The sequence below is a fragment of the Heptranchias perlo genome, unplaced genomic scaffold (genome assembly GCF_035084215.1).
Source record: "Heptranchias perlo isolate sHepPer1 unplaced genomic scaffold, sHepPer1.hap1 HAP1_SCAFFOLD_63, whole genome shotgun sequence".
Lineage (NCBI taxonomy): Eukaryota > Metazoa > Chordata > Chondrichthyes > Hexanchiformes > Hexanchidae > Heptranchias > Heptranchias perlo.
The window spans coordinates 2,029,135-2,053,612 of record NW_027139655.1 but is presented as its reverse complement, the minus strand read 5'-3'; the positions used below and the strand labels follow the sequence as shown (position 1 = coordinate 2,053,612).

Below are 24,478 nucleotides of genomic sequence, written 5' to 3'. Positions count from 1 at the left end.
TAGGATTCGGCGCTCTCGCCGCCGCCCCGGTTCGATTCCCGGTCAGTGGAAGCAACTTTTAATTGGGGGATTATTTCAAATTGTCGAGCGCTCGCTTAGCATGCGTAGAAGTAACAAGAGGGTGGTTGTCGAGGGTTGTTTTTCAAACTGGATGCCTGTGTCCAGCGGTGTGCCTCAGGGATCGGTGCTGGGTCCGCTGTTACTTGTTATTTATATTAATGATTTGGATGAGAATTTAGGAGGCATGGTTAGAAAGTTTGCAGATGACACCAAGATTGGTGGCATTGTGGACAGTGAAGAAGGTTATCTGGGATTGCAACGGGATCTTGATCAATTGGGCCAGTGGGCCGATGAATGGCAGATGGAGTTTAATTTAGATAAATGTGAGGTGATGCATTTTGGTAGATCGAATCGGGCCAGGACCTACTCCGTTAATGGTAGGGCGTTGGGCAGAGTTATAGAACATAGAGATCTAGGAGTACAGATTCATAGCTCCTTGAAAGTGGAGTCACAGGTGGACAGGGTGGTGAAGAAGGCATTCGGCATGCTTGGTTTCATTGGTCAGAACATTGAATGCAGGAGTTGGGATGTCTTGTTGAAGTTGTACAGGGCATTGGTGAGGCCACACTTGGAGTACTGTGTACAGTTCTGGTCACCCTATTATAGAAAGGATATTATTAAACTAGAAAGTGTGCAGAAAAGATTTAGTAGGATGCTACCGGGACTTGATGGTTTGACTTACAGGGAGAGGTTAGACAGACTGGGACTTTTTTCCCTGGAGAGTAGGAGGTTAAGGGGTGATCTTATAGAAGTCTATAAAATAATGAGGGGCATAGATAAGGTCGATAGTCAAAATCTTTTCCCAAAGGTAGGGGAGTCTATAACGAGGGGGCATATATTTAAGGTGAGAGGGGAGAGATACAAAAGGATCCAGAGGGGCAATTTTTTCACTCAAAGAGTGGTAAGTGTCTGGAACGAGCTGCCAGAGGCAGTAGTAGAGGCGGGTACAATTTTGTCTTTTAAAAAGCATTTGGACAGTTACATGGGTAAGATGGGTATCGAGGGATATGGGCCAAGTACAGGCAATTGGGACTAGCTTAGTGGTATAAACTGGGCGACATGGACATTTTGGGCCGAAGGGCCTGTTTCCATGTTGTAACTTCTATGATTCTATGATTCTATGATTCTATGGTCATTGCCTGGCACTTATCTGGCGCGAATGTTACTTGCCACTTATGAGCCCAAGCCTGGATGTTGTCCAGGTCTTGCTGCATGCGGGCTCGGACTGCTTCATTATCTGAGGGGTTGCTAATGGAACTGAACACTGTTCAGTTATCAGCGAACATCCCCATTTCTGACCTTATGATGGAGGGAAGGTCATTGATGAAGCAGCTGAAGATGGTTGGGCCTAGGACACTGCCCTGAGGAACTCCTGCAGCAATGCCCTTGGGCTGAGATGATTGGCCTCCAACAACCACTACCATCTTCCTATTACTGATACTAAAAGTAATACACAGTGTTTATTGATAATACTATTGCTGATAATAATGATGTACTGTGTTTACTAATAACATTACTAATGATACTGATAATAACGTACAATATTTATTAGTAACACGATTAGACTTTATCGCGAGGGGTTTGGAGTGCAAGAGTAAGGAAGTCTTGCTACAATTGTACAGGGCTTTGGGGAGACCACACCTGGAGTCCTGTGTACAGTTTTGGTCTCCGCACCTAAGGAAGGATATACTTGCCTTCGGGTGGGTGAAACGAAGGTTCACTGGATTGATTCCTGTGATGAGAGGGTTGTCCTATGAGGAGTGATTAAGTAGAATGGGCCTATTTTCTCCGTAGTTTCGAAGAATGAGAGGTGATCTTATTGAAACACATACAATTCTTACAGTGCTTGACAGGGTCGATGCCGAGAGGCTGTTTCCCCTGGCTGGAGAGTTTAGAACTAGGGCGCATAGATTCACGGTAAAGGGTCGGCAATTTAGCACCGAGATTAGGAAAATTTCTTCATTCAGAGATTTGTGAATCTTTGGAATTCTCTACTCCAGAGGGCTGTGGATGCTGAATCCTTGATTATATTCAAGGCTGTGATCGATAGATTGTTGGACACAAAGGGAATCAAGGGATACAGGGATCGGGCGTGAAAGTGGAGTTAAGGTCGACAGTCAGCCATGATCTTATTGAATGGAGAAGCAGGCTCGAGGGGCCGGATGGCCTACTCCTGTTCCCATTTATTATGTTCTTATGTTTTTACTATTACTGATATTAATTAACACTGTACATTATTATTAGTGTCACTATTACTGATACTGATAATGTCGAGTGTTTATTAATAACACTATTACTGATACTGAATAATCTACACTCTTTCTTAATGAGACAATTAATGATACTAGTAATAATGTACAGTGTTTATTAATGGCACTATTACTGATACTAATAATAATGTAAAGCGTTTATTAATAACTGACACAAATAATAATGCAGTGTTGGACATCCAGTTATTATAAACGCAAGCTCGCACAGTCAGTTATTTACCCCAGTTCCTGTATTTTACAGTCCGGTTTCCTCAGAGCCGCAGACAGTAGTTTCACTCCTGAATCTCCCAGTTTATTATTACCCAGGTTCAGAACCGTCAGTGATTGGTTTGCACTGAGAGCGGAGGATAGATCCTCGGTACAAGAAGCTGTAAGATCGTTCGCCCCTAACCTGGAGATCAGAGAGAGAGAGAGAGAGAGAAATAACACGAATCAGGGTAAAACCCAGGAGTTATTGACAACACTATTACTGATACTACTATTAATGTACAGTGTTCATTAATAACACTGCAACTAATACTGATAATGTACAGTGTTTATTAATACTATTACTGATACTGATACTTCCATTAAAGTACAATGTTTACGAATAACATTATTACTGATACTAATAATGATGTACAGTGTTTATTAATAACTCTATTACCGATAATAATAATGTACAGTGTATATTAATAACATTATAACTGATATCAATAATAATGTACCGTATTTTCAATAACACTATTGCTGATACTAATAATAATTTACATTGTTTATTAATAACACTATTACTGATACTAATAATAATGTACAGTGTTTATAAATAACACTATTACTGACACTAATAATAATCTCCAGTGCTTATTAATAACACTATTACTGATTCCAATAATAATGTACCGTTTTTATTAATAACACTATTACTGATACGAATAATAATGTGCAGTGCTAGACATCCATCCAGTTATTATTGGCACAATCTCACACAATCTGATACTTACCGCAGTTCCTGTATTTTACAGTCCGGGTTCCTCAGAGCCGCAGACAGTAGTTTCACTCCTGAATCTCGCAGTTTATTGCTCCCCAGGTTCAGAACCGTCAGTGACTGGTTTGTACTGAGAGCGGAGGCGAGATCCTTGGTACAAGAGTTTTTAAGACCAACATCTTCCAGCCTGGAGATTGGAAAGATTAAAAATCAAGGATATCAGTGTAAGGCACAGCCTGGGTGAGATTCTACATGTGCGGGGACACAGAACAGACGGTATCACATTGGGTCCCTTTCATATGATCCGTCCGAAATTCCGTTCCACTGACTTCAATAGGACTGGATATCGGGTGTGTCCGATAACGGGCTGCAAATGGGATTACGTCTATTTTGCGTCCTCGCCCATGTCCAATTAAACTCGCAACATTTTTTATACAATTACTGATACTTGTAATAATGTACAGTGTTAGACATCCAGTTATTATAAACACAATCTCACAAAGTCCGGTACTTACCCCAGTTTCTGTATTTTACAGTCCGGGTTCCTCAGAGCCGCAGACAATAGTTTCACTCCTGAATCTTCCAGTTTAATAGCCTGCAGACTGAACACAGACAGAGAGTGAGAAACAGATTGGGGGAAATTTTAACACGGAGACGGGAAGAGGGGGCCCGGGGGATTTCCTGACGGGCGTAACAAGCCACAAATGGGATACCGTCAGATGTGAGCAAAACATAGAACTCTGGGACTGAATATTGAGCAGAGTGAATAACAAGAGACCAATGGGATATCGTCTGTTCTGCTCTGCGTCCCTGTTCATGGGCAATTTTAGCCACGCTGACAATTCACTAACACTGGTTTCACGTTATTAGTGAAGACCAATCTCACCCCTCTCATTATGTATTAAATAAGCTGCTGTCTGTGTGAAGCCTTTAAATGTCCCTCAGTCCGGTCTAAGTCCCTGATGATCAGAATTACCCTCCTGGAGGTCAGTGATCAGCCCCGTTATGTTTGGTCCTCGCACACGGTGGGCGGATTACCGGGAAATCCCTTATCCATTACCGGCGGTTTTACTGGAAACCGTCTACGGTGTACGAAACCCAGCTGGCGGTGCTGATTGTACAAAAATGTCACCCGGTCGGGGGATGGGAACCTGAGCGGGGAGTCAGAAGGGAATAAAGTTGAGAGCAGCAAGAGAGGGGAAGACCCAGGGGAAATCTACAATACAAATAGTACAAACAGTTGTTCAAGAACAAGTGAAAGGGAAAAGCATAGAGCAGCGGAAAGAAAGTGTACTTTAGGCACTTTAGGTACTTTAGGCACGACAGATAAAATGAAAACTAGAAGGCGTAAGGCGATTAACCCAGCATCAAAGCTGTGGCAGGGGGTTGGGAACCTGAGCAGGGAGACAGAGGAAAGCGTATCAGGAAGGGACAGAAGGTATGGAGTAAAAGGTAAATTGTTAAAAAAGGAAAAAGCAGGAACTGAGTGTCACAAAACATATTTGAAAGTTCTTCATCTGAATGCACGTCGCATTCATAACAAAATGGACGAGTTAACGGCACAAATAACGACGTATGGGTATGATCTTGTGGCCATTACAGAAACACGGCTGCAGGGTGACAACGACTGGGAATTAAATATGCCAGGGTATTTATCAATCCGGAAGGACAGGCAGGAAGGAAGGGGAGGTGGGATGGCTATGTTAATAAGGGAAGGAATCACTGTAATACAGAGAAAAGATATTGGGACAAAGGATCAGGATAATGAAACAGTTTGGGTAGAGATAAGGAATAATAAGGGGCGTAGTATATCGGCCTCATAATAGTTGCAACTCTGCTGGAAGAAGTATTAACCAGGAAATAGTCGGGGCATGTAATAAGGGAACAACTATAATTATGGGGGATTTTAATTATCATATTAACTGGACAAATCAAATTGGGCAGGGTAGCCTTGAGGAAGAGTTTATTGAGTGTATTCGGGATGGATTTCTTGAGCAGTATGTAACTGAACCTACAAGGGGGCAAGCAACCTTGGACCTGGTCCTGTGTAATGAGCCAGGATTAATTAATAATGTCCTAGTTAAGGATCCCCTTGGAATAAGTGACCATAACATGGTTACATTCCATATCCAATCAGAGGGTGAGAAGGTTGGTTCTCAAACAAGCGTACTGAGCTTGAATAAAGGAGACTATGATGGTATGAGAGCGGAATTGATTAAAGTGGACTGGGAAAATAGATTAAAGGGTAAGACGGTACATGATCAGTGGTGTTCATTTAAGGAGTTAGTTTACAACTTTCAAAAAATATATATTCCACTGAGGAAAAAAGGGTGTAAAAGAAATGACAGCCATCCGTGGCTCAGTAAGGAAATCCGACTAAAAACAAGGACATATAATGTAGCCAAACTTAGTGGGAGGATAGAAGATTGGGAAGTCTTCAAAAGACAGCAAAAAGTAACGAAAGGATTGATTAAGAAAGGGAAGATAGATTATGAAAATAAATTAGCAAAAATATAAAAACAGATAGCAAGATTTTCGACAGTTATATAAAAAGAAAAAGGGTGGCTAAGGCAAACGTAGGTCCCTTAGAGGATGAGACCGGGAAATTAATGGTGGGAAACTTGGAGATGGCAAAAATGCTGAACAAATATTTTGTTTCAGTCTTTACAGTAGAGGACACTAAGAATATCCCAACAATGGACAAACAGGGGGCTCGAGGGGGGAGGAGCTAAATACGATTAAAATCACGAAGGAATTGGTACTCAGTAAATTAATGGGACTCAAGGCGGATAAATCCCCTGGACCTGATGGCTTACATCCTAGGGTCTTGAGGGAAGCGGCAGTGGGGATTGTGGATGCTTTGGTAATAATTTTCCAAAATTCTCGGCAAAGGTCCCGGCAGATTGGAAAACTGCCAATGTAACACCCTTATTTAAAAAGGGTAGTAGGCAGAAGGATGGAAATTATAGACCAGTTAGCTTAACATCTGTGGTGGGTAACATTTTGGAGTCTATTATTAAGTAGACAGTCGCAGAACATTTGGATAAACATAATTTAATAGGACAAAGTCAACATGGCTTTACAAAGGGGAAGTCATGTCTGACTAATTTGCTTGAGTTCTTTGAGGATAGAACGTACAGGGTGGATAAAGGGGAACCAGTGGACGTAGTGTATTTGGACTTCCAGAAGACATTCGACAAGGTGCCACATAAAAGATTATTGCTCAAGATAAAGAATCACTGGATTGGGGGTAATATTCTGGCATGGGTGGAGGATTAGTTATCTAACAGGAAGCAGAGAGTTGGGATAAATGGTACATTCTCGAACGGGCAACCTGTAGCCAGTGGTGTTCCGCAGGGGTCGGTGCTGGGTCCCCAACTCTTTACAATCTATATTAACGATTTGGAGGAGGGGACCGAGTGTAACATATCAAAGTTTGCAGATGATACAAAGATGGGAGGGAAAGTAGAGAGTGAGGAGGACATAAAAAACCTACACGGGGATAGAGACAGGCTGGGTGAGTGGGCGGAGATTTGGCAGATGCAATACAATATTGGAAAATATGAGGTTATGCACTTTGGCAGGAAAAATCGGAGAGCAAGATATTATCTTAATGGCGAGAAACTGGAAAGTACTGCAATTCAAAGGGATCTGGGGGTCCTCGTGCAAGAAAATCAAAAAGTTAGTTTGCAGGTGCAGCAGGTGATCAAGAAGGCCAACGGAATGTTGGCTTTTATTGATAGGGGGATAGAATATAAAAACAGGGAGGTATTGCTGCAGTTATATAAGGTATTGGTGAGACCGCACCTGGAATACTGCATACAGTTTTGGTGTCCATACTTAAGAAAAGACATACTTGCTCTCGAGGCAGTACAAAGAAGGTTCACTCGGTTAATCCCGGGGATGAGGGGGTGGACATATGAGGAGAGGTTGAGTAGATTGGGACTCCACTCATTGGAGTTCAGAAGAATGAGAGGCCATCTTATTGAAACATATAAGATTGTGAAGGGGCTTGATCGGGTGGATGCAGTAAGGATGTTCCAAAGGATGGGTGAAACTAGAACTAGGGGGCATAATCTTAGAATAAGGGGCTGCTCTTTCAAAACTGAGATGAGGAGAAACTTCTTCACTCAGAGGGTAGTAGGTCTGTGGAATTTGCTGCCCCAGGAAGCTGTGGAAGCTACTTCATTAAATAAATTTAAAACAGAAATAGACAGTTTCCTCGAAGTAAAGGGAATTAGGGGTTACGGGGAGCGGGCATGAAATTGGACATGAATTTAAATTTGAGGTTAGGATCAGATCAGCCATGAACTTATTGATTGGCGGAGCAGGCTCGAGGGGCCGATTGGCCTACTCCTGCTCCTATTTCTTATGTTCTTATCTTATGTAAGTCTGTGTCCTGCGATACAATCGGGCAACCGGGGAGTTTTGGAGCCTTTAAAACAATAGCATGTTGTGTTATTTAAAGAAGAGTATTGGGTAAAATGTTAAACAACTAACCGCCGAAAACGTCCCTTGACCTCATTTTCTCAATCTCACACATTATTGGCCCTCGGCGGAAGCCATTTTATGTATCCTGATACAAAGGACTTATTTTACCTGGTGTTCTGTGTACTTGATATGGTAAATTATTCGTACTTTTAAAATTATTTTTAGCTGCACTGGTGTTGGGGAATTAATAACCAATCCTCTTATCGTTTGTAATATTTGTGTTGAATCTGTTTCTCTCTGGTTTTACTGAACTGTTTGTTTCCCTTCATTACGGAGCAATAATACAATCCGTGACTGTTCTACACTTGGCCGAACAGTTGGAGACAAATAAACAGTTACCTCAACACTTGGCATTTGTGTAATGCGGGTCCCAGCCGCTGGAGTCCTTCAGATTGAATGGAGCAGTGCTCTAGATTGAGGTGCTTTATTGTATCACAGAGTCCAATAACATGAGACAGCACCGTACAGTCAATCGGGGTCAGTCGTAATGCCCGCCGTGAATCCCAGTGTCCAAATGTAAGTGTTTCCACAGATCCCACTGTGGCCTGAGCCAGTGTTTTATTCTGAGACTCAAACAGGTAGTGGAATGTGTTCAGGAGGTCCCTTTTACCAGCTTGACTCTCTGTATTTCCAATCTGTCCTTCAACCTTCTCCTTCACCCAATCAATCACTCCGCAGGTTGTTTGATGGAGGAATGGGCCCAGCAACTCCTCCAGGGGCCGAGCTGACTGTGAGGAGGAGAGACCAACAACAAAACGGAGAAATATCTCAAATCGCCCATCTTCCTTGTTCTGGGCTTCATTGAGGAGTTTCCGGATGTCCCATGGATTTGGAGTCAGGAATTGTGCGAGTGCGGCTACAAACTCTTGGATGGTGAGGTGCGGGAATGTGTAAACCACACTCTGGGCAGAATCATCCCTCTCCAAAAGTTCCATCATGAACCCAGACAGGAACTGGGAAGGTTGCAGATTGTACTTGATCAAATCTCCATTTCCAAACACAATCTTCTTCTCGGAGACTCCTGTGAAGGCCATCACACCGATCGTCAGTAACACATCACGGGGGGATTGAATCTCTCGGCCATGGTTTTTCAGAATGTTGTAAATATAGCAGGAATATAGTTGGGTGATGGTCTTGGGAATTTGCTGCTGTTTTATGTCTCTTTGTGTGAAGAAGGGACCCAGTGACAGACCGAGGATCCAGCAGTAGGAAGGGTTGTAACACATGGTGTACAGGATCTCGTTCTCCTCCACATGTTTGAATACAGCTGCTGCCACCGCCTGATCTTCAAAATACTTGTTGAAATATTCCTTCCGTTCTTCACCAACAAATCCCAGGATTTCAGCCCAGACACTGATCTCAGCCTTTTCCAATAAATGTAATGCAGTGGGGCGGCTGGTCACTAGCACTGAACATCCTGGGAGCAGCTTGTGCTGTATTAAACTGTACACAATTTCAGACACTTCGCACTGGTCTTCCGGATCTGTGCACATGTAATCAGCCTCTGTATTTCTCCGATTGTCACCAAAATCGATACTGTCCTTGAATTCATCTAAACCATCGAATATGAACAGTAATCTCTCTGGATTCTTCCAGAGCTCTCCCAGAATATTCCCAAAGTAAGGATACAGATCCAGTATCAGATTCTTCAGGTTTATTCTACAGTTAATAGCGTTCAAATCCCGGAATTTAAAGCTGAAAACAAATTGAAAGTGTGGGTATATTTTCCCAGTGGCCCAATCATAAACAATCTTTTGTACCATTGTTGTTTTTCCAATCCCCGGGACTCCGTTCACTGCTGCTGAACTCCCAGAACTGGATCGCTGGAATGAGCTCCTCATTTTCTGCACCAAACTGCCACTTCTTGAAAAGCTGCTCTGGAACAATTGATCAGTTCGGATTTTTTCCAGTTCTCTCCGGAGATGTTTCTCTCTCCACTTTTCATGGTCTCTGCCTCTTGCCAGCAGTTCATGTTCTACAAGTGTCCGATCTCGAACAGTAGAAATGACCGTTAGCTCAGTGTATAGAGTGACCAGCTGGAAAATCTTAACCTTCTCCTTTATTAGGATCGTGTTCACTCTCAGTGTTTTAGTTTGTCCCCGAAGTGTTTCCTTGTGTTTCTTTTGAACAGCTTCAATTAGAACGGACAAAATGATTCTCAATTTTAGTTATTTTGACAACTTCTCAATACCACTTTACTATTCAGTGTTATTTCGTCAGGCCTTGGGCAGGTTATCTTTGGTATTGTGGGCACTGGGAGAGGGACAGACTGTGAACGGACAGAAGTTCCACTGTTATTGTATCAAACCTCGGGCAGATTATCTGGGATGTTGTGGGCATTGGGAGAGGGACAGACTTTGAATGAACAGAAATTCCACTGTTATTGTATCAGGTCTAGGGCAGGTTATCTGGGATATTGTGTGTACCGGACAGACTGAATGGACAGAATTCCATTGTTTTAAATCAGTTGTGGGGATGCTTTTAGAAACGATAATCCTGAACAAAATTAATTTTCACTTGATCAAGTGTGGATTAATTGACTGAAGCCAGCACCGATTTGTTCAAGGCAAATCGTGTTTAACTATCTTGATTGAGTTTTCAAGTGAGGTGACAGATAGCGTTGATGAATGCAATGCGATTGATGTGTATATGGACTTTCAAAAGGCGTTTTATAAAGTGCTGCATAATAGGCTTGTTAGCAAAGTTGAAGGCCATAGAATAAAAGGGGCAGTGGCAGCATTGATGGGAATTTGGCTCAGTGACAAGAAATGGAGAGTTGTAGTGAACGGTTGTTTTTTGGCCTGGAGGAAGGTATACAGTGATGTTCCCCAAGGGTCGGTACTAGGACCACTGCTTTTTTTGATAGATATTAATGACTTGGATTTGAGTGTGCAAGGCACAATTTCAAAATTTGCAGATGGCACAAAACGTAAAAGTGCAGTAAATAGTGAGGAGGATAGTGATGGACTTCATGAGTACATAGAAAGGCTGGTGGAATGGGCGGACACATGGCAGATGAAATTTAATGCAGAGAATTGCGAAGTGATACATTTTGGCAGGAAGAATGAGGAGAGGTAATATAAATTAAATGGTATAATTCTAAAGGGAGTGCAGGAACAGAGAGACCTGGGGGTGTATGTGCTCAAATCTTTGAAAGTGACAGGACAAGTTGAGAAAGCAGTTAAAAAAGCAGACGGGATACTTGGCTTGAAAAATAGATGCATAGACTACAAAAACAAGGAAGTTACGTTGAACCTTTATAACACCCTGGTTTGGCCACAACTGGTGTATTGTGTCCAATTCTGGGCACCGCACTTTAGGAAGGATGTGAAGGCCTTGGAGAGAATGCAGAAAAGATTTACTAGAATGGTTGCACGGAAGAGGGACTTCAGTTAAGTGGATAGACTGGAGAAGCTGGAGTTGTTCTCCTTACAGCAGAGAAGGTTGGGAGGAGCTTTGATAGAAGTATTCAAAATTATGAAGGATTTAAATAAATTAAATAAGGAGAAAATTTGCCCATTGGCAGGAGGGTCGAGAACCACAGGGCACAGTTTTAAAGTGATTGGCAAAAGAACCGAAGGCGAGATGAGGAAAAACTATTTTTAAGCAGCGAGAAGTTATGATCTGGAATGCTTTGCCTGAAAGGGTTTGTGGAAGCAGATTCAATAGTGGCTTTCAAAAAGGGATTCATTAAATGCTTGAAGGGAAAGTTTTGCAGGGCTACGAGGAAAGAGAAGGGGAATGGGACTAACCTGATAGCTCTTAAAAAGAGCCAGCAGGGGCTCGAGGGGCCGAGTGGACTCTTGTGTGCTGTAAACATTTTATGATTCTAATGTATCAGATCCTGGGCAGGTTATCTGGGGTATTGTGAGCTCTGCGAGAGGGACAGGCTGTGAATGGACAGAAATTCCATTGTTATTGTATCAGACCTCGGACAGATTATCTTGGATATTGTGGGTACTGGGAGAGGGACAGACTGTGAATGGACAGAACTTCCACTGTTATTGTATCAGACCTCGGACAGGTTATCAGGGATATTGTGGGCACTGGGAGAGGGACAGACTGTGAATGGACAGAAGTTCCACTGTTATTGTATCAGACCTCGGACAGGTTATCTGGGATATTGTGGGCACTGGGAGAGGGACAGACTGTGAATGGACAGCAGTTCCACTGTTATTGCATCAGATCTGTATTTCTTTAGTCACCATATCACAGGTAAATATGACTGCCGTTCTAAAAGTACAGAGGGGAATCAGAAAGACGATTAAAGGTATGAGGAGTTTAGGGTGAGGGAATGGTGAGAGGGTTTGATGTATTTCGATTGAGCAAGAGACTTCGGTATTGAATCATTTCAACGTAATTCACAATATTAATGCAGGAAACAGGCTCACACTCACGAAAATAATTAGAGACGGAGAAAATTGGAAGTCAGAAGTAAGAAAGGAAATCAGAGCAATTTTCTGACCCAGTTAACAGGGTAGGACACGAAAGGGGCAGTGCAAGTGGGGTCAAGAGACAATCGGACGTGTTTCTGTGGATATACTGAGAGGAGCGGTCGGCGGGGTCATCTCTTCTAACAGGGACAGGCTTATTTGGGCCAAATAGTCATTTCCAGTCTCTAATCATTCTCCTGTTATATTGTGTTTCAGAAAATGCAAACAATTTTTCAGCAGTTTTACACCTTCATTGAATGTGTTTTTCGAACAGTTCTGTCATATCACCGATTAGAATTAGAATTAGAACTACTGCCCACATCACTCAGTGCAATGTTAGAGCAGAAAACATTCACAGTTCATTTCAACGATTCTCCCAATAATTATACTCCGTTGTTTCATTTTGGTCTCAATTTCTTATAATGCAGGTTTGGGAAATTACAAATATGTTTTCGTCAGTCATTAAATTGGGTCTAAAAGACCCTGAGTTAAAGGACTATTGTTTGAGTACTATAAGGTTCTCTCTTTCTGTGCCATTAGGAAGCCAGCCCAGAACTTCCGAATTACCCTGAACATTGTGTTTCCCTCACATTTCTCCAAGGATTAATGATCCATTGTGTGAACATCTGTACATCGTCACAGATCAAATCGAACACTTTGACGTCTCATTCCTTGCTGTGAAATTATAACATTTCAATATTTCTCCATCTCATCCCCTGCAGTCTGTGATGGGTCAGATTTCTAGGGGCGCAGTTAACACTTAACGTCTGGATCATAACACTTCTCTTTACTTGTGAGCCCAGAGCGTCTGGGCGGCACAAAGGATATGTGTATTAGTGTTCAGAGTGTCGGAATCCTACCAGGTGTGTATCGGGTCTCACAGTGTTACAGGATCCTGCCAGATGGGTCTGGGGATTCAGAATATATCAGGATACTGCCAGGTGTGCGTGGGTTTTCATAGTGTATTAAAATCCTGCCAGGTGTGTATGGGGTTTGACAGTTTAAATGGATCCTGCCAGGTGTGTATGGGGATTCACAGTGTTTCTGGATCCTGCCAGGTGTGTATGGGGATTCACAGTGTATCAGGATCCTGCCAGGTGTGTATGGGGACTCACAGTGTGTCAGGATCCTGCCAGGTGTGCATGGGGATTCAAAGTGTATCCGGATCCTGCCAGGTGTGCATGGTGATTCACCGTGTATTAGGATACTGTCAGGTGTGTATCGGGTATCACATTGTATCAGGTTCCTGCCATGAGTGTATGGGGATTCACAGTGTATCAGGAACCAGCCAGCTGTGGATGGGAAGTTACAGTGTATCAGGATCCTGCCAGCTGTTTATGGGGTTTCACAGTGAATCTGCAACCTACCAGGTTAGTACGGGGATTCTGCCAAGTCTGTGTGGGGATTAATAGTGTTCGCCATCCTGACAGGTGTGCATGGTGATTCATAATATATCGGGAACCTTCCCTGTGTGTATGAGGATTCACAGTGTTTCTGGATCCTGCCAGGTGTGTATGGGGACTCACAGTGTATGACGATCCTGCCAGATGAGTATGGGGATTCAATGTGTATCAGAATGCTGCCAGGTGTACATTGGTTTCAGAGTGTATGAGGATCTGGCCAGGTGTGTTTGAGGATATATAGTGTATCAGAATGCTGCCAGGTATGTAAGTGGATTCACAGTGGTTCTGGAACCTGCCAGCTGTATATGGGGATAGACCATGTATCGGGATCCTGTCAGGTGTGTAAGGGGCTTCACACGTTATCAGGAACCAGCCAGTTGTGTATGGAGATTCACAGACTATGATGAACCTGCCTGGTGTGTCTGGGCTCTCAGTGAATCATGATCTTGCCAGTTGTGTATGGGGAGTCACAAAGTATCAGGGTCTCTCAGATATATATGGGGACTTACAGTGAATCATGATCCTGCCAGGTGTGCATGGGGATTCACAGTAAATCGTGATCCTGCCAGGTGTTTATGGGGATTCACAGTGAATCATGAACCTGCCAGGAATATATTGGGATTCACAGTGAATCAGGATTCAGCCAGGTGTGTATGAGGATTCACAGTTGATCAGGATCCTGCCAGTTGTTTCTGGGGATTCGGCGTGTATCAGGATCCTGCCAGGTGTGCATGGGGATTCAGGGCGGATCAGGGTCCTGACAGGTGTGCCTGGGGTTTCATAGTGTTTCTGGATCCTATCAGGTGTGCACGGGGTTTCAGAGTGAATCAGGATCCCGCCTGCTGTTTATGAGGATTCAGATTGTATGAGGATACTGCCAGGTGTATGTGGGGATTCACATTGAATCTGGATCCTGCCAGGTGTTTATGGGTTTTCACAGTGTATCAGGATCCTGCCAGGTTTGTATGTAGATTCAGCGGCTATCAGGATCTTGCTAGGTGTGTATGGGGTTTAACAGTGTATCAGGATCCTGCCAGATGTGTATGGGGATTCAAAGCGCATCCGGATTTTCGCCCCAGGTCTGTATGGTGTTTTACTGTGTTTCAGGATTTTCCCCCCAGTTGTTGTATGATTTTTCACAGTGTATCAGGATACCGCGAGGTGTTGATGGGAAGTCACGTTGTATCAGGATCCTGCTAGGTGTTTATGGGGCTTCACCGTGAATCTGGAACCTAACAGGTGAGTATGCGGATTCAATGTGTATCAGGATCCTGCCAGGTGTGTATGGGGATTAATAGCGTTTCGCGATCCCGAGAGGTGCGCATGGCGTGTCGGAATGTATCGGGAACCTTCCAGGTGTGTATGGTGTTTCACAGAGTTTTGGGGTCATGCCAGGTTTGTATAACCGGTGACCTCCGGTCAACACCATCTATCGGGAACCTGCCAGGTGTCGATGGTTATTCAGAATGTATCAGGAGCTTGCCAAGTGTGTATGGGGATTCACAGTGTATCAGGATCCTGCCAGGTTTGCATGACGATTAATGGTGTGTCTGGAAACTGAGGGAAGTGTATGGGACTTCACTGTATATCAGGAGACCCCTGATGTCTATGACGTTTCATAGTGTATCAGGAACCTCCCAGGTGTGTATGGGGCTCACAGTGAATCAGGATCCTGACAGTTGTGTCCGGCGATGGACAATATCTCCGGATCCTGTCAGGTTAGCATGAGCATTCGAAGTGTTTCACGTTTCTGCCAGGTGTGTATGGGCATTCAGTGTGAATCAGGGTGCTGCCAGGTGTACATGGGGTTTCAGAGTGTAGGAGGATCCAGCTCGGTGTGTATGGGGATACACAGTGTGACAGGATGCTGCCAGGTGTGTATGGGGAATCAGAGTGTATGAGGATCCTGCCAAGTGTGTTTGGGGATTCACAGTGGTTCTTGAACCTGCCAGGTGTGTACGGCGCTTCACATGTTATGAGGAACGAGCCAGTTGTGTATGGAGCTTCACAGACTATTAGGAACCTGCATGGTGTGTCTGGGCCTCTCAGTGAATCAGGATCCTGCCAGTTGTGTATGGGGAGTCACAAAGTATCAGTATCTCTCAGATATATATGGGGATTCACAGTGAATCATGATCCTGCCAGGTCTGTATGGAGATTCGCAGTGAATCATGATCCTGCCAGGTGTGTATGGCGTTTCACAGTGTTTCAGTATGCTGCCAGGCGTGTATGGGGTTTCACAGTGTATCATTATCCTGCCAGGAGTTTATGGGGATTCACAGTGTTTCAGTATCCTGCCAGGTGTGTATGGGGTTTCCCAGTGTATCAGGATCCTGCCAGGTGTGTATGGGGTTTCCCAGTTTATCAGGATCCTGCCAAGTGTGTACGGGGATTCACATTGAATCTGGATCCGGCCAGGTGTTTATGGGGATTAATACTGTTTCGCGATCCTGAGAGGTGTGCATGGTGAGTCAGCAGTATCGGGAACCTTCCAGGTGTGTATGGTGTTTCACAGAGTTTTGGGGCCATGCCAGGTTTGTATAACCGATGACCTCCGGTCAACAGCATCTATCCGGAACCTGCCAGGCGTCTATGTTTATTCAGAGTGTAACAGGATCCTGCCAGGTGTGTATGGTGATTCAAAGTGAATCAGGATCCTGCCAGATGTGTGTGGGGATTCACAGTGTATCAGTATCCTGCCACGAGTTTATGGGGATTCACAGTGTTTCAGTATCCTGCCAGGTGTGTTTGGGGATTGAGAGTGTATCAAGATCCTGCCAGGTGTTTCTGCGGATTCACAGTCTATCAGGATCCTGCCAGTTGTGTATGGGGATTCACAGTGTATCAGTATCCTGCCAGTTGTGTATGGGGATTCACAGTGTATCAGTATCCTGCCAGGTGTGTATGGGGATTGAGAGTGTATCAGGATCCTGCCAGGTGTTTCTGCGCATTCACAGTATATCAGGATCCTACCAGTTGTGTATGGGGATTCACAGTGTATCAGGATCCTACCAGGTGTGTATGGGGATTCACAGTGTATCAGTATCCTGCCAGGTGTGTATGGTGATTCAAAGCGAATCAGGATCCTGCCAGTTGTGTATGGGGATTCACAGTGTATCAGGATCCTACCAGGTGTGTATGGGGATTCACAGTGTATCAGTATCCTGCCAGTTGTGTATGGTGATTCAAAGTGAATCAGGATCCTGCCACGAGTTAATGGGGATTCACAGTCTACCAGGATCCTGCCAGTTGTGTATGGGGATTCACAGTGTATCAGGATCCTACCAGGTGTGTATGGGGATTCACGGTGTATCAGGATCCTACCAGGTATGTATGGGGATTGACAGTGTATCAGGATCCTACCAGGTAAGTATGGGGATTCACAATGTTACAGGATTTCCCCCCCAGTTGTGTATGAGTTTTCGCAGTGTATCAGGATACCGCCAGGTGTGGATGGGAAGTCACGGTGTATCAGGATCCTGCTCGGTGTTTATGGGGTTTCACAGTGAATCTGGAACCTACCAGGTGAGGATGAGGATTAATAGTGTTTCGCGATCCTGAGAGGTGTGTATGGCGATTCAGAATCTTTCGGGAAACATCCAGTTGTGTTATGGTGATTCACAGAGTTTCGAGGTCATGCGAGGTTTGTATGAGGATTCAACATCTATCGGGAACCTGTTAGGTGTCTATGGTTATTCAGAGTGTATCAGGAACCTCCCAGGTGTGTATGGGGCTCACAGTCAATCAGGATCCTGCCAGTTATGTTCGGCGATTGACAATGAATCCGGATCCTGTCAGTTTGGCATAGGCATTCGATGTGTTTCAGGTTCCTGCCAGGTTTGTATGGGCATTCAGTGTGAATCAGGGTGCTGCCAGGTGTACATGGGGTTTCAGAGTGTAAGAGGATCCATCCAGGTGTGTATGTGGATACACAGTGTGTCAGGATGCTGCCAGGTGTGTATGGGGATTCAGAGTGTATGAGGATACTGCCAGGTGTGTTTGTTGATTCACTGTGGTTCTGGAATCTGCCAGGTGTGTTTGGAGGTTCATCGTGTATTGGGATCATGTCAGGTGTGTACGGGGCTTCACATGTTATCAGGAACCAGCCAGTTGTGTGGGGGTTTCATTGACTATCAGGAACCTGCCTGGTGTGTCTAGGCCTCTCAGTGAATCAGGATCCTGCCACTTGTGTATGGGGATTCACAATGAATCTGGATCCTGCCAGGTGTTTATGGGTTTTCATAGAGTTTCAGGATCCTGCTAGGAGTGTATGGGGATTCACCGTGTATCAGGATCCTGCCAGGTGTGTATGGGGATTCAGAATGTATCAGGATCCTGCCAGGTGTGTATGGAGATTCACAGTGTATCAGGATCCTGCAAGGAGTTTATGGGGATTCACAGTGTATCAGGATCCTGCCAGGTGTGAATGGGGTTTCACAGTTTATTTGGATTTTGCCCCCAGGTGTGTATGGGGATTCACAGTGTTACAGGATTTTCCTCCCAGTTTTGTCTGATTTTTCACAGTGTACCAGTATACCGCCAGGTGTGGATGGGAAGTCAAGGTGTATCAGGATGCTGCTTGGTGTTTATTGGGTTTCACAGTGAATCTGGAAGCTACCAGGTGAGTATGAGGATTCAATGTGTATCAGGATCCTGCCAGGTGTTTATGGGGGTTAATAGTGTTTCGCGATCCTGGGAGGTGTGTGTGGCGATTCAGAATGTTTCGGGAAACTTCCAGGTGTGTATGGTGATTCACAGAGTTTCGGTGTCTGCGAGGTTTGTGTGGGGATTCACCATCTATCGGGAACCTGACAGGTGTCTATGGTTATTCAGAGTGTATCAGGAACCTCCCAGGTGTGTATGGGGCTCACAGTCAATCAGGATCCTGCCAGTTGTGTCCGGCAATTGACAATGTATCCGGATCCTGTCAGTTTAGCATGGGCATTCAAAGTGTTTCAGGTTCCTGCTAGGTGTGTATGGGCATTCAGTGTGAATCAGGGTGCTGCCAGGTGTACATGGGGTTCAAGAGTGTAGGAGGATCCAGCCAGGTGTGTATGGGGATACACAGTGTGTCAGGATGCTGCCTGGTGTGTATGGGGATTCAGAATGAATCATGATCCTGCCAGGTGTGTATGGAGATTCACAGTGAATCATGATACTGCCAGGTGTGTATGTGGATTTACAATGTATCAGGATCCTGCCAGGTGTTCATGGCGTTTCACAGTGTTTCAGTATGCTGCCAGGTGTGTATCGGGTTTCACAGTGTATCAGTATCCTGCAAGGAGTTTATGGGGATTCACAGTATATCAGGATCCTGCCAGGTGTGAATGGGGTTTCACAGTCTATCAGGATCCTGCCAGTTGTGTATGGGGTTTCACAGTCTATCAGGATCCTGCCAGTTGTGTATGGGGATTCACAGTATATCAGGATCCTGCCAGGTGTGAATGGGGTTTCACAGTCTATCAGGATCCTGCCAGAAGTGTATGCGGATTCACCGGCTATCACGATCCTGCCAGGTGTGTATGGGGTTTCACAGTCTATCAGGATCCTGCCAGGTGTGTATGGGGATTCACAGTCTATCAGTATCCTGCAAGACGTGTATGGGGATTCACAGTGTATCAGTATCCTGCAAGGAGTTTATGGGGATTCACAGTATATCAGGATCCTGCCAGGTGTGAATGGGGTTTCACAGTCTATCAGGATCCTGCCAGTTGTGTATGGGGATTCACAATGTATCAGGATCCTGCCAGGTGTGTATGGGGATTAATCGTGTTTCTGGAACCGGAGGGATGTGTATGGGAATTCACAGTGTATCAGGAAACTCCTGATGTCTATGGGGTTTCATAGTGTATCAGGCACCTCCCAGGTGTGTATGGGGCTCACAGTGAGTCAGGATCCTGAGAGTTGTGTCCGTCGATTGAGAGTGTATCCGGATCCTGCCAGTTGTGCAAGGGGAGTCACAAAGTATCAGGATCTCTCAGATGTATATGGGGATTCACAGTGTATCAGGATCCTGCCAGGTGTGTGTGGTGATTCACAGTGAATCAGGATCCTGCCAGATGTGTATGGGGATTCACAGTTTATCAGAATCCTGCCACGAGTTTATGGGGATTCACAGTGTTTCAGTATCCTGCAAGATGTGTATGGGGATTCACAGAGCATCAGGATCCTGCCAGGAGTGTATGCGGATTCACCGGCTATCACGATCCTGCCAGGTGTGTATGGGGTTTCACAGTCTATCAGGATCCTGCCAGGTGTGTATGGGGATTCACAGTCTATCAGGATCCTGCCAGGTGTGTTTGGGGATTCACAGTGTATCTGGATTTCCAAACCCCCCCCCCCCACCCCGCCTGATGTGTATGGGGATTCACTGCGTTTCAGGATTTTCCCCCCAGTTGTGTATGAATTTTCAGTGTATCAGGATACCGCCAGGTGTGGATGGGAAGTCACGGTGTATCAGGATCCTGCTCGGTGTTTATGGGGTTTAACAGTGAATCTGGAACCTACCAGTTGAGTATGGGGATTCAATGTGTATCAGGATCCTGACAGGTGTGTATGGCGATTCACGGAGTTTCGGGGTCATGCCAGGTTTGTATGGAGATTCACTGCCTGTCGGGAAACTGCCAGGTGTCTATGGTTATTCAGATTGTATAAGGATCCTGCCAGGTTTGTATGCGGATTAATAGTGTTTCTGGAACCTGAAGGATGTGCATGGGACTTCACAGTGTATCAGGAAACTCCTAGTTGTTTATGGGTTTTCACAGTGTTTCAGGAACCTCCCAGATGTGTATGGGGCGCACACTGAAGCAGGATCCTGCCAATTGTGTCCGGCGATTGACAGTGTATCCGGATCCTGCCAGTTTGGTATGGGGATTCGACGTGTTTCAGGTTCCTGCCAGATGTGTCTGCATATTCAATATGAATCAGTATGCTGCCAGATTTACATGGGGTTTCAGTGTGTAAGAGGATCTGACCAGGTGTGTATGGGGATTCACAGTGTGTCAGGATGCTGCCAGGTGTGTATGGGGATTCGGAGTGTATGAGAATCCTGCGACGTGTCTTTGGGGATTCACAGTGTATTAGGATCCTGTCAAGTTTGTACGGGGCTTCACATGTTATCAGGAACCAGCCAGTTGTGCATGGAGCGTTACAGACTATCAGGAACCTGCCTGGTGTGTCTGGGGCTCTCACTGAATCAGGATCTTGCCAGTTGTGTATGGGGAGTCACAAAGTATCAGGATCTCTCAGACATATATGGGGATTCACAGTGAATCATGATCCTGCCAAGGCTTTATGGGGATTCAAGGTGAATCATGATCCTGCCAGGTGTTTATGGGGTTTCGCAGTGAATCATGATCCTGCCAGGTGTGTATGGGGATTCGCAGTGCACCAGGTTCCTGCCAGATTGATATGAGGATTCGCAGTAAATCAGTGTACTGCCTAGCTTGCATGTGGGTTCACAGTGTAGCAGGATACTGTCAGGTGTGTTAGGAGGGTCACATTATAGCAGGCTCCTGCCACGTGAGGATGGGTTATCACATTTTATCAGGTTGCGGCCAAGAATATATGGTTTTTTGAGAGAATATAATTATCCTGCCAGTTGTTCATGGGGTGTCACAAAGTATCAGGATCTGCCAGAGGTGTATGGGGACTCACAGTGAAACACGATCATGCCAGATCTGTATGAGAATTCACAGTAAATCAGTATCCTGCCATGCGTTTTTTGGGTGTTCAGAATGTATCAGGATGCCACCAGGTGTGAAAGGGGTTTCACAGTGCATCAAAATAGTGTCAGGTGTTCATGTGGATTCACAAAGTATCAGGATTCTGTCAGGTGTGAATGTGGGTTACAGATTATCAGCATCCTGCCAGGTGTTTATGGGGATTGACAGTGTATCAGGATCCTGCCAGGTGTGTATGGGGATTCACAGTGTATCAGGATCCTGCCTGGTGTGTATGGGGATTCACAGTGCATCAGGATCCTGCCAGGTGTGTGTGGGGATTAACAGTGCATCAGGATCCTGCCAGGTGTGTATGGGGATTCACAGTGTATCAGGATCCCGCCAGGTGTGAATGTGGGTTCACAGTGTATCAGGATCCTGTCAGGTGTGTATGTGGGTTCACAGTGCATCAGGATTCTGCCATGTGTGTATGTGGGTTCACAGTGCATCAGGATCCTGCAATGTCTGTATGTGGGATCACAGTGTATCAGGATCCTGCCAGGTGTGTATGTGGGTTCACAGTTTATTCGGATCCTGCCAGGTGTGTATGTGGGTTCACAGTGTATCAGGATCCTGCCAGGTGTGTATGTGGGTTCACAGTTTATTGGGATCCTGCCAGGTGTGTATGTAGGTTCACAGTGTATCAGGATCCTGCCAGGTGTGTATGTGGGTTCACAGTTTATTTGGATCCTGCCAGATGTGTATGTGGGTTCACAGTGTATCAGGATCCTGCCAGGTGTCTAAGTGAGTTCACAATGTATTAGGATCCTGCCAGGTGTGTATGGGGATTCACAGTGTATCAGGATCCTGCCAGGTGTGTATGGGGATTCACAGTGTATCAGGATCCTGCCAGGCGTGTAAGTGGGTTCACAATTTATTAGTATCCTGCCAGGTGTGTATGGGGATTCACAGTGTATCAAGATCCTGCCAGGTGTGTATGGGGATTCACAGTGTATCAGGATCCTGCCAGGTGTGTATGGGGATTCACAGAGAATCAGGATCCTGTGACGTGTCTTTTGGGATTCACAGTGTATCAGGATCTCGTCAAGTTTGTACGGAGCTTCACATGTTATCTGGAACCAGCCAGTTGTGCCTGGAGCTTTACAGACTATGAGGAGCCTGCCTGGTGTGTCTGGGACTCTCACTGAAGCAGGATCCTGCCAATTTTGTATGGAGAGTCACAAAGTATCAGGATCCCTCAGATACATATTGAGATTCACAGTGAATCATGATCCTGCCAGGTCTTTATGGGGATTCACGGTGAATCATGATCCTGCCAGGTGTGTATGGGGTTTCGCAGTGCATCATGATCCTGCCAGGTGTGTATGGGCATTCGCAGTGCATCAGGTTCCTGCCAGATTTACATGAGGATTCGCATTAAATCAGTGCACTGCCATGTGCATATGGGGAATCAGAGTGTATCAGTATCCTTCAAGGTTTGTATGGGGATTCACATTGTATCAGAATCCTGCCTGGCGTGCATGTGGGTTCACAGTGTATCAGGATCCTGCCAGGTGTGTTAGGAGGGTCAGAGTATTGCAGGATCCTGCCACGTGATTATGGGTTATCAGAGTGCATCTGGTAGCGGCCAAGAATGTACGGGGTTTTGAGAGAACATAATTATCCTGCCCATTGTGCATGGGGTGTCACAAAGTATCAGGATGTGCCAGATGTAAGAACATAAGAACATAAGAAATAGGAGCAGGAGTAGGCCAATCGGCCCCTCGAGCCTGCTCCGCCATTCAATAAGTTCATGGCTGATCTGATCCTCACCTCAAATCTAAATTCATGTCAAATTTGCTGCCCGCTCCCCGTAACCCCTAATCCCCTTTACTTCAAGGAAACTGTCTATTTCTGTTTTACATTTATTTAATGATGTAGCTTCCACAGCTTCCTGGGGCAGCAAATTCCACAGACCTACTACCCTATGAGTGAAGAAGTTTCTCCTCATCTCAGTTTTGAAAGAGCAGCCCCTTATTCGAAGATTATTTGTGTGGGGACTCACAGTGAATCAAGATCCTTCCAGATTTGTATGAGAATCCACAGTAAATCAGTATCCTGCCATGTGTTTTTTGGGTATTCAGTGTGTATCAGGAAGCTACCAGGTGTGAAAGGTGTTTCACAGTCCATCAAAATAGTGTCAGGTGTTCATTGGGATTCACAGTGATTGGGGATCCTACCAGGTGTTTATAGGGCTTGCACAGTCAATCAGGATCCTGCCAGGTGTTTATGGGGATACACAGTGCATCAGGATCCTGCCAGGTGTGAATGTGGGTTCACAGTTTATTCGGATCCTGCCAGGTGTGTCTGTGGGATCACAGTGTATCAGGATCCTGCCAGGTGTGTATGTGGGTTCACAGTGTATCAGCATCCTGCCAGGTGTGTATGGGGATTCACAGTATATCAGGATCCTGCCAGATGTGTATGGGGATTCATAGTGTATCAGGAGCCTGCCAGGTGTGTATGTGGGTTCACAGTGTATCAGGCTCCTGCCAGTTGTGTATGGGGTTTCATAGTGTATCAGGATCCCGCCAAGTGTGTATGAGGATTCAAAGTTTATGGGATTTCTGAACAGATCGTGATCAGCAGCCGGGCCAAGTGAAAAAATGCAACCTGCGTATCTTTGCAGGATATGTCAGAAATCGTACAATCGTTGAGGATTGATTTTGAATCAAAACGAGGTTCATTTCTGTTCCCTCCACCCTTTGAATTTCTGATTACCAGATTCTGAAAATCTCTAAACAAAAGACTACAGTCAAACATTCTGAATTTCAGAAGTGAAATAAACGGTTTGAAATCTCCACTTCATCACTTACCTTTCAGGTGACTGGGTATTTCAGATAAACCTCGTCCGATGTTCATATAATCAAATGGATCAGGACCTGTTTAAATCAATGAGCTTTCATGAAATCAGATCTGTGTAATATTATAGTAAATTCTGCAGTGTTTCAATCTGAAATTGAATTCAATGTGTGATTTTACTGTACCAAGTTCCTGCATCTCTTTCAGTATTTTGTCCAACTTTGGTACCACATGGTGCATTTTCACAAAGGATTCCCACATCACCCTTCGAGCCGGAGAGCCTTTCTCCATCACCAGACTTAGGAGAAGTTTGGAACTGTCCGTCCTGTTT

General features: G+C 44.9%; 1 protein-coding gene across 1 annotated transcript in view; it reads right to left on the bottom strand.

Annotated features, from left to right (window-relative positions):
• The window catches only part of LOC137317665 (NACHT, LRR and PYD domains-containing protein 3-like), a 31,605-nt gene extending 7,411 nt beyond the window's left edge, over positions 1-24,194 (bottom strand). Inside the window, exons 1-5 of the mRNA XM_067980833.1 lie at positions 24,162-24,194; positions 8,128-9,919; positions 3,813-3,899; positions 3,314-3,484; positions 2,551-2,721 (exon numbers count right to left, since the gene is read on the bottom strand). Coding sequence (XP_067836934.1) covers positions 2,551-2,721; positions 3,314-3,484; positions 3,813-3,899; positions 8,128-9,629 — 1,931 coding nt within the window. The 5' untranslated portion in view covers positions 9,630-9,919; positions 24,162-24,194. The remainder of the gene's footprint in view (positions 1-2,550; positions 2,722-3,313; positions 3,485-3,812; positions 3,900-8,127; positions 9,920-24,161) is intronic.
• Positions 24,195-24,478: the final 284 nt, after the last annotated feature.